This window comes from Pinus tabuliformis, chromosome Q (assembly GCF_031772625.1).
Source record: "Pinus tabuliformis cultivar Carrire ecotype Pingquan chromosome Q, CPIR1, whole genome shotgun sequence".
NCBI classification, from domain to species: domain Eukaryota; kingdom Viridiplantae; phylum Streptophyta; class Pinopsida; order Pinales; family Pinaceae; genus Pinus; species Pinus tabuliformis.
Window position 1 is genome coordinate 199,587,294 of NC_142296.1, and position 14,977 is coordinate 199,602,270.

Genomic DNA, 14,977 nt, shown 5'->3' on the forward strand with positions numbered 1-14,977 from the left:
CATTGAACTCTAAATAAAGTCGGTGGCATTGGAATAAGCGCGCATATATATATATATATATATATATATATATCTTTGTCAAGGTCTCCTTTAATCAATCAAATCACTTTGCCCAGTAACACTGTATTTTGCTGTTGCTATTCTGTTGTCGGCCTTTAAATTTTTCAAGAAATTTTTAAGAACTTTATTTCATAGATGTAAGGTGCTTCGACTAATAGTTACACGGATTCCCTTCATGGTTTATGGTCAAAAGTTGTTGACGTTTGTGCTGGAATAGCTTTCGCCTTTACCCACAAAGATCCTTCGACCATAGTTGGTGCTATATCAAAAAGGCACAAATTAAAATGGAACAGCTACATCCAAACAGAGGGATATGTATACGCAGGACGTGATCTGTGAAAGCAAAATCTCACAGACATGACAATAAGAAACCAAAGAAGGCTCGGCAGCCATTGTATCTGAATTTGAACCAGTCAGTACTGTCAGCACATTGTTTAAATGGCAGCTGATTAGTCGTATTATTCTCACGTACCTGAGGCTCTGAGGAGAAAAGATTATGCATGGAAATGGCGTTGGTTTTCAAAAGTTGGTGTTGTAATTGATATCTTTGGAATAATGTTTGATGTTGATTGGTGATGCAGGAGCATCCAGCTCTGAGGAGACAGAAGGTGGTTGACTGTCTCGAAAGGAAAAAAAACAAACTGAAGACTTCATGTATTGCTGGACAGGTTATTAAAATTGTCATTTTTGTTTCTTTTTGTTATTTGTTTCATTTTCCAGAAGTCCATTAAAGACAATAGGATTACAGTTATGAACTGTTTTAGTTTAGGAAATAATTAGCAGTTGGTTATTATTTTTGTTTAAAAAAAAAAGGGGGAAAAAGAACTGGCTAACGGTTGGACAGATTCTCGTTGAACAGTTCAACCGAAAGCAAGAAGCAGTTACACCTTATAAGTATTAAAACAGAGAAAAAATAGTTAGAAGGGGGGATCTCCAGTGAGAAGAAATTAGAAGGGGGAATCTCCAGTGAGAAGAAACAGATAGGAAAACAGTCTTCTGTAATAAAGAAAAAACCATTTTCTTTGCCAACTAAAAATCCATTGCCAATTATTCCATGCATTGAGTTCTATGTTCATTTCATTATTCCTTCTACTGTGAATAAAATGCATCTAAATCAATAGAACAGATTGAGTTCTATGTTCATTTCATAATTCCTTCTACTGTGAATAAAATGCATCTGAATCAATAGAACAACAAGCTGTATTTACGCTAACAGGGTCGACACAAGTCGAAAAAGGAGAGGCACTACACACAGGGAACCATTTTCAGTGAAAGAGGGAGATCCATTCAGCATAAACAACAGTCACCGACGAACGACCAGGTAATGCATACGATACCATCAACCCATTTACAAAAATAATACAAGTACTGAAAGCAAATAAGAAACAGTTTAATTCGATTAACCTGTTTAACCACCGTCCATTACAAGCAAGAGCGCACAGAAGGGTTTCCGAGCCAGACAGCGCTCAACAAAAACAAATTGATTTTAAAAGAAACCTTTCAAACTAAATACAACATAGCAAGGGCTATTCGAGCCATAAAGTGACAGAGTGGAACACGGACCCAACTACAACTCAGGTGACTGTAACTACAAAGGAACGAGAACCAGGAGTATCAAAACCCATCACAAAGCTAACAATCGAATCGTGGTCGGAATGACCCTACCCAGTTGTGTGAGTCTGGCCGGCTTTGTCCTGCTCCCCGAAAATTGCAGAGAGGGCAAGCGCTCGGCGACCAGCCACTTTAAGTAACCTGCAAACAGAGGAGGATGAGGGTTAGTCGTTGGAAGTGCAGAACCGGAAGGAGAGAACGAGCTAACACAACAAACAAAACAAAACGACAAGTACATTGACGTATACCTGTGGTTGATAAGGCGGCATTGCAAAGCCGAAACCGACAACTAGAGCCTGATGACAAGGAACGAGTCCATAAGAATCTGAAAAAGGTGCGAGGCAGAGTATGGCATAGAACAAGTGCATACCTCGGAGGCAAGGTCGAACGAATCAAGCCGGAAGCGTGGAACTGAAGGTTACCCTGTCACAACTAAAAAGCAAACGGAAGCGTGGAACTGAAGGTTACCCTGTCACAACTAAAAAGCAACAAGTTACCAAAGCAGAGAAACGAACCCATACGACAGAAACAGTCCAGAGTAACAACAACCATACCATAGCACAGAGCAAGGAACTGACGGCGTTGTCGCCCTCATAAAAGCTCAACACACAGAACAGAAGAAGGCCGAAGGCACCAACATATCTCGGCAGAGCAGAGCGAAGAGCCAAAACACAATGAACAAATGAGAATGACAGCCAAACGAGGGTAGGGTTTGTCAAAAGGCGGGAGCGGCCAAACCAAGGAGACTGACAGATGGCGTGTTAAGACCGGTGAGAAGGGACAGTAATAAATACATGAAGATTGCAAGTGGATCCAAATCCACGGAACTCTGAGGAGTGTTTAATATCACCGCACCACAACGTGACATGTAACATAACCATAGTTTAAATAACGAAGGGACAAGAGGGACCTGTAACCTAGCACGGTTACCAACTAGGTTCACATTAATATACACACGGTTGAAATAACACTACGCATCGTTGGAGGGCTGGGCCATCAAAAGTGGTATCAGAGCGGGTTTGCCGAATAGAAACAAATGGAGGTTGGCAGAAGAGGAAGAGGAAGAGGAAGAGTAGTCCGAAGAATAGCAGAAGAGGGACTACGTGAGGAGATTCGCGTTTTGCGTGAAAGATTGGCAGTAGTAGAAGCTGGGGGAAGGAGAGACCCAGCAGATGATAGTGATGAAGATGTGGCAGAACCAGAAGACGAGTTTGAAGGGGTGACACCTGAATTCCGGTTATTAAAGTCAGTTTTGTTGTCCAGTCATAAGCCAAAGCACGAGCTTCCCACTTATGACGGAAGTTTGTCTGCAGATGTGTTACTGGATTGGTTGAGTGAAGTAAACAAGTATTTTGAGTTTGAGGAAACCAGTGAGGACAAGCAGGTGAAGTTCGCCGCCACAAAATTGAAAGGACATGCGTCCTTGTGGTGGGACAACATTCAGGTGGAAAGGAAAAGGCTACACAAACAGCCTATAAAGAAGTGGACCAGGATGGAAGCAAAACTGAAGGAGAAGTTTCTGCCGAAAGACTATCAGATCATGTTGTATAGGCAGGTACAGAACTTGAAGCAAAGAGGGATGACTGTTAAGGAATATACAGAAGAGTTCTATAAGCTGAATCTGCGGGCAGGGTATATGGAAGATACCCCAGAAAAGACAGCCAGATTCGTGAATGGGTTGAGAGGGGAAATACTGGATGAAATCGGTATCCTCTCACCCAGAACTTTGGATGAAGCATACCAGTTTGCTCTAAAGGCGGAGGAGAAAATCAACAGGAAACAGAATGCCAGGAGAGGAGGCGGAACTGGCAGGGGAAAAGGAAAGGTTTTTGGCAGAGGCAGAGGTGCAGGTTCAAGTGAAGAAGGCAGCAGTTCTAAATCTGCAGGAACAACAGAGAAGGACAATAGCACTAGAGGAGGACGACCGGCCCAGCGAGGGCGAGGAAATGGTCGGGGCAGGGGAACTGTCCAGTGCTATCGTTGCCACAAGTGGGGGCACAAGTCGTATGACTGTCCTGAAGGTGAACTAGTAGGTGGGAGAGGAGCTTATGTTGCCCAGCCAGAGGATGCTGAGGCATTACCTTAGGAAGTGGAGAACGCACCAGAGATGGGTGAAGCTTTGGTGTTGAATAAGGTGTTGTTGAAACCAGCAAAAGAAATTGCAGAACCTGACCAGCGAAAGGCTTTGTTTCGAACAGTTTGCAAGTCACAGGGTAAGTGCTGCAAGCTGATCATCGACAATGGAAGTACCGACAATTTAGTGGCTGTAGAGATGGTGGAGAAACTGGGATTGAAAAAGCTGAAGCACCCCACTCCCTACAAAGTGTCATGGCTGCAGAAAGGACATCAACTGTTAGTTGATTAACAGTGCGAGGTGGAGTTTCAGATAGGCAGGTATAAGGATAAAATTATCTGCGATGTTATGCCAATGGATGTCTGTCATATACTGCTAGGACAACCCTGGCAGTTTGACAGAAGCGCAGTTCATGACGGGAAAACTAACTGTTATAAGTTTGTCAAATATGGGATCAAGCACACGCTTGTACCCATTAAAGAGGAGAGTGCAGCCGAGACCAGTGGGGTAAAAGCATTATTGATGGGCGGAAAATAATTTATAAAACAGATTGAAGATAGTGATGTAAATTTTGCTGTCATAAGAAGGCCAAAGGCAGTGATATTGCACACACAGATTTCAGACTTGCCCGAGGAAATTCAAAATATGTTGCAGGTGTTAGCTACCTATACCAATAGGTTTCATTTTTCATGATTGGCAGGGGAAGTGCCAATATGATCTACTTTGGTGATGCAAAGATCTCATATTCTTGTGGAAGACACATATTTATAGTTGATTGATGCTGTCCTACTTCTGAATGGATGATCCAACAGTGTAAGCTGGGTCATGCCATGTTTCAATTTTTTGTTATAGATTAGAGAAAGAAATCTGTCCAAACTGTTCAATCTTGGCAGATAAAGTAGTTAGGTAGAGAATGAAGGTTCCCAACTGTTTAATCTGGGGCCTTAGAAGCAATAAGGTTAGCCTTAGATAGAAAATCAGAAGAAAAAGCCAAAGGAAAAGAAAAGGCACATAAGGGTTTGCATGTCTAAGTGCACCCTCCTTGGAGTAACAAAAAATGCTAGGCAATAGAGTGGGTAGGTAGATGGGGTTGCAGAAGCATGATTTCTTTCATATCCCTGGCTCAAGCAAAGGAAATACATGGTGCCAGTGCAGATCTCTTATCCAGCAGTTTTACAGCAATACAATGAAGCATGTTTAACTTCCTGATTATCCCCCATCACATTCCTTGCTAACATCCCAAAACCACCTATGTTCATGAAAATAAGTCAAAGTCTTTTGTTGATTCTTGTTTCATTAAGAGCCACATTTCTTGTGTAAAATTCTTTTCATTTTGATCTACTTCCTAACTAAGTTTGTTTCCTTAAAACTTAGTACCTATCACTTCCCATTCCTATTCCCCTCCAAAACTAACTACTAACTCTATCTACACTTAATTCCCTATGTTTCCCTTTCCCTATTACTATAACACCATGGTGTATAAAACCCCAATAATATGTATATTCCCTCCCCCTTGGCATTATAGCCATATGTCCAAATATTGGAAAATCATGCAGAATTCAAGTCTGGATCAAGATGCTTTGTGCAAAGTCAGGGATTAAACTAACCCCACGTTGGTTTAATAACCTAAGCTCTACCCCTTTTTCCCTTTACAACCCTTTGAAATCATTTTCCCACTTTACTTACAAAAAATCCTTGTAAAAACCCACTATTATCCTTGACCCGCGCTATTTGCAATAAACACTGAAAACCCACTTTTCCCGCTTTATCCAAAGTTTATTTGCAAATGCGCATTTGAATACAAAAATACATTGAAAACCTATTCTTTCGCCAATGTTTAAAGTTCCGCCTGGGCGCACATTTCAAGGAATACAATAAAATATTCCCCGCCCCGCTGTCGTATCATCCTTTCCTTTTATCAACCTGTCGACCGTCGGATCTGGGCTTTCCCATCCGACGGCCCATATCCATATCGGGCGGCCCTCAATGACCGGACGTTACCTCCCGAAAAGTGTCAGAGGGTGACGTCAGGCCTCTGCCACGCATCGCTCCCAAATCTTATCGGGAGGCCGCCTGCCAATACCACCACCGTACCATAAGCGGTCCGATGGAACCACTTACCACCCTTCATATACCGCCTGCCCACGTCGCTGCTACGTCACGCCCACGTCATGCCACTCAGCGCCGTGTCAGCGCCCGGCCCTCCACTGCTCCGACCTGTCCGCCACCTCACCAGTCCTCGTGGACCACTCACAGGCCGCCACGTCACCCTTCCGTACCCGACCCCACCCAATGACATCATGCTGACATCATCCAAAAAAAGTGCCAATAACCCAAAAAGTCCATATTTTCGCCAAAATTCGTGTTTTTTGTCACTTTTGCCTAAAGAACTATTGCTCCTCTCTGCATGCAAATTACGACCATTTCGACGCCAACCTGCAGAAATCGATTCAAAGACTGTGGGCGCTTCCAATCCACCTGCATTTGTCACCATTGCCGGCATTCACCAGGTATTTATCCAAATCATTCCCTCCGCGCCTGGTTTTGTCCATAATTCTCCAAAGCTAGCGTAAAAGAGTAAAAAACAGTGTAATTACCAGCAAATCCCCGGTGACCAGCGTTTATTCTCAGTTGTTGGGTCGAAATTCACCTGCAGAGTCCACATTTAGCCAAGTTTTCATAAACTTACGGTCAGTTCGCGCATTCGTGGACTTAAAACCAAAGCTGCACTAATTCACCGGGAAAACAGCGTTACTAGTCCCAGCATTTGCTCATTCAACTCTCTTTGGAGCATTTCAATTGTTCTAACCACAATTTACCCCGTTTTCCCTTGCAATTTGCCTTACTCTTGCAAAAATACCCCTCTGTGTTGCTCTGTCCAGTAAAACAAGTCCTAGTACGATTCAGAGTACTATTTAACCATGGAAGCACCTGTAGCATTGAATATTCCACCTTTGAATGCCCCACACAGAGAGCTAGAGTGGAGACCCCTGGGTGATAAAGATTATCAGATGACAGAAACATTCTCAATGAATTCCAAGTTTAACATTCATATGCTAAATGAGCTGAAGGCCCAGCACCTCAGTGGAACTGATATTCTAGGGATTTGGGACTCCAATTTGCCCATTTATAACCTCCCTCAAGTCAATGTCCTCCCGGATTTAATTCACAGATGCAGTGCCAACTATGACCCATCTCAAAGAGCTGTCCTCAGTACCTTAGGCGCAGTTTTGTTCCATATCACCCCTGAGGCTATAAATCAAATGCTGAACTTTCACTCTACAAAGCCATTGACTGCTCTCTCCATGATGGACTTACTAAAGAAAGGAGGCAAGCTGTCTAGTGCCCAAATCTTAAAGATAAATCAACTATTCATTCAATCAGGCTCTGAAACTCTGAGGACCCCTCCTATAGGAAATGTATATTTCAATGAGTTGGGCAGGCTGCTAGTAGATTTGATCAGTTATGTCCTGGGTTACAGATCAGCTGAGGATGTTGATGAAACCATTCTGGCAATGATGTCCATCTTCTCCCCTGGAATGCCTCCTGATGTGCACTATGATTATGCTGCATACATTGCTAATAAGATTCATGAACAATTGATGAATCTAGAGAGGGAAAAGGTGTTCAGATACACCTCATACATCTATCACTTGTTTCTATTTTATCAACCTGATGGCTTCCCTATTCCCCTCAAGAAATTTGATGCCCAGGGAAACCCAAGGTCTGTGGTATTTTGGACCTCAGTCTTTCACCATACAGCTACTGTGAGTTCATAGACCTCTTCATACCTCCAGCTATGACCTTGTTATTGGGCACCCCTCCTCCAAGATTGACAGATGAGATGCAAAGGATACTCCAGCTCTCAAAGGCCTACAACATTGGGGATTGGTACTTTTACCAACACCACACAGTAATCAGAATATATGGCTGTGAGTTGGCCCCATATAAGCTGCCAAGATATGTCCCTATGAGATTCTTTGCCTTAGAATACTTCAGGCAGTTTGGAAATGCAGACCATGTCCATTTCCACAGCAAAAACAAGAAGGTGCAACTTAAAGTCAGGAACCAGCTAGGCCCATTTCTTTACAACAAAAGGGAAGAAGGATGGAAAGAAGCAGATAGCATCCTAGAGTGCCTCCAATTGAAAACCAGTTTCTTCTGGTCACCCTATGACCCCAACCATTTCATTAGCCTTAGAAGGGTCAAATATAAAATGGCTGGCTATGATCACATTAGATTTCCTCACATTGAGCAATATGCCAATATGTTAAGTTGGAAAGAGGGCACTCTAGAAGAGGGAATTACTAGAGAGGAAATACTACAAAGACAGGCAAAGAATCTTGAGAAAGAAGCTGACTTGGAAACTTGTGGACAGGTTTCCTCTTCTCATCAAAAGCAACTTAGAGCGGCTGCCTCATCCTCTACAGTCCACCAGCAATCAACCAAAACTACTCATCAGGCTTCCAGCAAGGGGAAAGAAAAGGAGATGGAGCAGGAACAACCACCTCCTACAACAGAACAACAAAAAGAGAAGCAAGAACAAATAGCTGAGGCCCCAAAATCCAAAGAGCAGTAGGCTCAAGAAACTGTGCCTCCTAGGCAAGAAACGACAGTGGAGGCCTCGGTGCTCCAAACTCCGCAAAATGAGGAAAAAAGCAAGAAGAGGGATAGAGAGCAGGAGACTCCCCTCACCACATCCACAAATCAAGGGGAGAAAAGGCAGAGACTAAATCCCCTTTCAGAAGAAGAGATGCCTATTGGGCAATCCTTGGGCATGGGCCCACCAAGCATGGAGGCATCTGCCAGTTCCTTTCAGCAGGAACAAGAAAGAACCCTTGGAGGAGAGGTCAGCTCCTCAAGTCAGCAAAGGAGAGCTGAAATAGGCATCAAGCAACAATTCATTGACATCAAGAAGAGAAATGAGCCAGTCATGCTCTAGCTCTATAATCACTTGCTTAAGATGGCCCCTACAAACCAATAGAGGCTTATGTCAGCTTATGACATAACAGAGGGGAAAATGACCATGAGTCATTTCATGCCCACCATGCTGCAGCCACAGTCAGCTGCAGACTATATAAGAACCAACCTTGAGGTTCTTGCAAAAGAAATCCACCCTATGGACCAGATACAACTTCACAAGCAAACGGGTGAGATGGTCTATTCGACACTGGCAAACAAGACCTTCTTGGCACATAAGTTGGAAAATAGCCTGAACAATACAACTGCCCAACTTGAGTTGGAGAAGGCATCCTCTCAGGCCAAAGACAACAGGATCAGGTCTTTGGAGGATATTATCATAGAGCTTGGGCATGACCCAAAGGATCCCAAAGCTATACAAGCGCTGCTAAAAGAAAGAGATGCATATATTGCAGCTCTAAGAAAGATGGTGAAGATCCCAGCAACCCTTCACCCTCAAACAGAGGAGGTTGCCCAGCAAAGAAAGGACCAAGATGTAGCAGCCATGCTGCTAACACTACATAAGCAACTGGTACAGACAGAGGGAAAATTGGTAGAGACAAAGGCTGCATTACAGGTAGCCGTACAACAGAAAGAAGGAGGCCAAACATCTCAGCCCCCTCAACAAGTAATCAACCTTGAGGAACCCCCTCAAAGTGTCACTCCTCCCACAGGGCAGACAGTTGAGACAGCTCCATCAACATCAGCACCAGCACCAACATCAGAGCAGGCTCCAAGCCTTGACATGCAGAAATTGATGAATGAGATTCAAGTCCTAGAAGCCCAGATGGCAGAGCTGAATGAAGCCAAAGAGAAGCTAGCTACTCTTAATGAAAAATATGACAAATCTAAGCAAAGTGTAGCTGAAAAAGGAAGAGAAGTGAAGGCTCTTAAGGAGAAGATAAAGGAGCTGGAGAAAGAGCTCACCCTTGACAAGATGGTGGATGAGGTCAAGAAAGTTTTATAGGCCAATATTGGCCAATCAATAACAGATCAATGGCAGTATATAGAGACTATTCATGAGCACATGGATCTCATTGGCAGGACCCACAAGGAAATTCAAAAGGCAAGGGCATCTCTTGGAAACATGCCTGAGATAGCCAACAGGATGATCAACGTCCTCAACAACCGTACAGGCTCTCAGCTGACAGCCATGGGTATCTCTGGTAGAACTGACACCATATTATTGATAAAAAGAGTGCTCACTTTGAGAAGCCTGGTGCAAACATTGGATAGAAGATTCCAGGAAATGCAGACAGAAGTAACTAAGTTTGTGGAAAAATTCACAGTATTGCATAACAGAGGCCTTCCCAGCTTACTGAACAGCGCAGGAAGGTTACTATCCCATGAGAACTATGCAAAAAGGGTAAATGCATTTGCCACTAATCAGATCACTGCAGGATCAAGCACTCCAGAGGAAGCAGGGCCTGCATCTGGGCAGAGCCTTTATGAAAAAGTGGAGAATTTGTTTTTTATTATGAATGAAATCAGGCATTTGTTCGAGGTGCCTCCAAATTTCTACAAATATACAGAGGCAGATGAAACCTTAGGTGCAATTTTGAGACATCAATTGCCTACGCAGGAATGGTGGACCAGCATGATACAGTTATTACTGTAAACAACAGGCTTTCATCAAGTTTTTTGGTCAAAATATAAGTCATCATGTTCAGAAAATTTTATGCATTCAGTATAACTGGAAAACACTGGGCTGAGCCAACTCAGCAGACAGATTCAGCCACTAAAGCAGTGCTGGCAGCTACAGGTGACAGGGCCGGGAATGCTACATCATGACAGGGCCATAAAGACACATCATTCAGCATTAATGCAGAACACTTAACCGACTCAGTGGCCTCCAAAGGTCAAAAAGACTTCTGACAGAATTAAAGAGTATTTATTTTGTATTTAGAGCAGCAATAACTTCTTTATCTGCTATTCTGAAAGTTGGTGAACGTATTTATTTATCAAATGACTCAGCGGTTCAGATATTTTTGTAAAACCGATTGTATATATTCCCCCTCGCATCAGCTTGCAGGGGTTGTTGATTTTCTCTTCAAGATATACTATGCTGTAATTGTTCAGAGTTTTAATACAAAGAGCTGATGGAATTTCCAAAGTTCTGTGTTGTTTGATGCGTTATGGTGTGATTGCTGACCGCTACAGGATTCCTGCATATTTCATGGCACAATAAGTTTTCTTTAACCTCTTAGTTATGTGTTTCATCCTTTCATAATCCATTCATGTTCTGTGTTTCACAGTTTAATAGCAAAGAAAAAGAATAGTTTTAGGATTTATTCATTAAATACCCTGAACTCAATCTATGCTGTTATGAATGTTTTCCTCAGTTATAGTTATGATAGTGTAATTCTTAATTGCTACACCTTCATACTAAACTTTCACAGGGACTGTTGCTCAGGAATTCAAACCTGCTCCTAGGCAAGATTTCTCTTTCTCACACCACCAGCTTAGTGGAAAACTCTTAATTGCCTTCCACTGGTTAAATCATATGTCATCATCGCAATTTCAAATTTGTTTCATGAAATATCTAAATGGCCCTGCAGTTTAGACAATCCCACTCAACATTTCAAACAACCTACAACCACAGACTCCATTGCCCAATGGACTAAAACTGTCTGAAGATCTCATCTTAGGTACTGAAAGACATCACTCAACCAAAATCTAAAACCAAACTCTTACCTCATAACTAGCCTAAGAAACTCAAAAAACAAAGTGAAAAATTATAAGAGAGAGCCCTCTCTGATTACAGGTTGGCTAGAACCTGTAATCCAAAGCTTGGTTAGTGGTTACCCCGGCCGTATTCCCTCAGGAGTCAAAGGGAACAACCTGGGTGTTAATAGCAGGAATTTGGAGACATCGTGGTGGATGATCTTCCGGATGAACTACCCCCCAGGAGAGGTATCAGTCACTGTATTGACTTTATACCAGGGGCCAGTCTGCCAAATAAAGCAGCCTATCGTATGAGCCCTAAGGACCACGAAGAAATTAGGAAGCAGGTCCAGGAGTTGTTGGATAAGGGATTGATTAGAGAAAGCATGAGCCCCTGTGCAGTACCGACCGTTTTGGCTCCAAAGAAAGGAGGAGAGTGGCGAATGTGCACGGATTCTAGAGCCATTAACAAAATTACTATTAGGTACAGATTTCCATTACCGAGAATGGATGATATGATGGACTGTTTGAGTGGGGCGGCTTATTTCTCGAAGATTGATTTGAAGAGTGGATATCACCAGATCCGAATCCGGGAAGGAGATGAGTGGAAGACAGCTTTCAAGACAAATGAAGGGCTGTATGAGTGGCTGGTGATGCCATTTGGGTTGAGCAACGCTCCCAGTACTTTCATGCGCCTGATGAATGAGGTGCTGAAGGAATTCATTGGGAAGTTCGTAATAGTTTACCTGGATGACATTCTGATTTTTAGTAAAACTAAGGAAGAACATTTCAGGCATGTTCGAAGTGTGTTGAGGAAGCTGCAGCAAAACAAGTTGCTGATCAATCTGAAAAAGTGTACTTTTTTTCAGCGGGAGTTAGTGTACCTGGGTTTTGTAATTGCAGAGAATGAACTGAAGATGGACCCAGAAAAGGTGGCAGCTATAGTTAGCTGGCCTTCTCCAAGAAGTTTATTTGAAGTCCGAAGTTTTCACGGACTAGCAAGTTTTTACAGGAAGTTCATTAGGAATTTCAGTGAGATCTGCGCACCCATGCTGGATACAATCAAGAAGGCAAATCAGCCTTTCCACTGGACCGAAGCAGCAGAAAATAGTTTTCAGATTTTGAAAAGGAAGATTACCGAAAGGCCGATATTGAGGCTGCCTGACTTCAACAAACTTTTTCAAGTTCGTTGTGATGCCAGTGGTACAGCCATTGGGGCAGTGCTTAGTCAGGAGGATAGACCAGTCGCGTATTTTAGTGAAAATCTAAACGAGAGTAGACAGAAGTACTCAACCTATGACAAGGAGTTCTATGCAATCATACAAGCGTTAAAGCATTGGAGACATTACCTGTTGGGTAATGAATTTGTGTTATTTATGGATAATTCTGCATTACAGTACATCATGCAGCAACATAAATTGAACCATAAGCATGCAGCATGGGTTGAGTATCTTCAGAATTTCATGTTTGTATTGAAACATATTAGTGGGCAAGCGAACAAGGTGGCAGATGCGCTGAGTAGGAGGACCCTACTCTTACAGGAAAGTACAATGCAAGTTCTAGGCTTTGAGCACCTGAGGGAACTGTATCAAATAGATGCAGATTTTAAGGAGGCCTATGAGGCCTGCCAAAACCCTCTGCTGAGAAATAATAGCCCATGGTTGGACTACAATTTACAGGAAGGGTTATTATTTAAGGGAGGACAGTTATGTATTCCCAACTATTCTATGCGAGAGAACATTATTCAGGAAAAACACAGTGGCCGTCTGGCTGGACATTTTGGTATAGACAAGACATTTTCACAGGTAGGGCATTTCTATTTTTGGCCGAAGTTGCAACGGGATGTACAGAGGTATGTAAGTAGGTGCAAGACTTGTCAACTAGCAAAGGGTCACAGTCATAATACAGGTCTTTATTTACCATTACCCATTCCAAGCAGACCGTGGGACTCCGTCAGCTTGGATTTTGTTCTGGGCTTCCCTAAGACACAGCGGGGTTTCGATTCAGTAATGGTAGTGGTAGATCGATTTTCAAAGATGGCGCACTTTATACCTTGCAAGAAAACCAGTGATGCTACTTATGTAGCACATTTGTTTTTTACCGAGATCGTTAGACTGCATGGTCTCCCAAGGTCCATCATCTCCGACAGGGACGTAAAGTTCACCGGACATTTTTGGCGAACCCTGTGGAAAAAGTTGAACACCCAGTTACAGTTCAGCTCCGCTTACCACCCGCAGACCGATGGACAAACTGAAGTGGTAAACAGGAGTCTGGGGAATTTGCTATGGAGCTTGATAGGCGAAAATTCACGGATGTGGGACCGTGTACTTGCTCAGGCGGAATTCTCATATAACGATTCACCTAATCGCAACACCGGTTATAGTCCCTTCCAGATCTTATACGGCATGCATCCACGCAGAGTGCATGAATTACGAGATTTGGGAAAGCTCGAAAAACGAAGTGCTGATGGGGAAGATTTCGCCCAAGCAATGAGCGACTTACATGAGCAGGTCAAGCTGAAATTGCAGGACAGTAGCCAAAAGTATAAGCAGCGAGCTGATTCAAAGTGACAGGAAGTTCAGTTTAACATTGGAGATGAAGTTCTTGCGTATTTACGTAAGGAACGGTTTCCAAAACGGGAATACAACAAGTTGAAGTATAAAAAGATCGGTCCTTGCAAAATCATTCGCAAGTTTTCTGCAAATGCCTATGAGCTACAGCGGCCACCGGGGATCGGTATTTCTCCCATCTTTAATGTGGCAGATCTGTTTCCCTATGTCGCTGATCCAGAAGACAGTGCAGCAGCAAAGCCACCGTGGAACACCAGTTGTGAGGAAAGTTCATGGATGAGACAGATGCCAATGGCACAACCCCTTGAGATCGAGAGGATCCTTGACACACAGGTAGCCAGGCGCACACATAGGAAGGAATATCTACGGTACTTGGTCAAGTGGAAGGACCGTCCGATAGAGGACAGTTCATGGCTCGACACAACGCAGATACAGAAAGCAGGCTATTCTGTCGACGACCTCATGGAACGGAGCCATGACTTTTTGCCACCCCGGGAGCCTGATGCAGGAGCATCTAGCTCCGAGGAGACAGAAGGTGGTTGACTGTCTCGAAAGGAAAAAAAACAAACCAAAGACTTCATGTATTGCTGGACAAGTTATTAAACTTGTCATTTTTGTTTCTTTTTGTTATTTGTTTCATTTTCCAGAAGTCCGTTAAAGACAGTAGGATTACAGTTATGAACTGTTTTAGTTTAGGAAATAATTAGCAGTTGGTTATTATTTTTGTTTAAAAAAAAATGGGGGGAAAAGAACTGGCTAACAGTTGGACAGATTCTGGTTGAACAGTTCAACCGAAAGCAAGAAGCAGTTACACCTTACAAGTATTAAAACAAAGAAAAAATAGTTAGAAGGGGGTTGAATCTCCAGTGAGAAGAAACAGATAGGAAAACAGTCTTCTGTAATAAAGAAAAAAACATTTTCTTTGCCAACTAAAATCCATTGCCAATTATTCCATGCATTGAGTTCTATGTTCATTTCATTATTCCTTCTACTGTGAATAAAATGCATCTGAATCAATAGAATAGATTGAGTTCTATGT

The 14,977-nt window shown here is 42.9% G+C and overlaps 1 protein-coding gene across 1 annotated transcript; it reads left to right on the plus strand.

Annotated features, from left to right (window-relative positions):
* Window positions 1–2,707: 2,707 nt before the first annotated feature.
* On the plus strand, window positions 2,708–3,757 carry LOC149218884 (uncharacterized). Its single transcript, XM_089386651.1, has one exon. The coding sequence runs from the start codon at window positions 2,708–2,710 to the stop codon at window positions 3,755–3,757; it is 1,050 nt and encodes a 349-aa protein (XP_089242777.1).
* Window positions 3,758–14,977: the final 11,220 nt, after the last annotated feature.

What these genes read in the sequence shown, in the direction of transcription:
- LOC149218884 (XM_089386651.1), top strand. Translation starts at nt 2,708, where the DNA reads ATGGAGGTTGGCAGAAGAGGAAGAGGAAGAGGAAGAGTAGTCCGAAGA.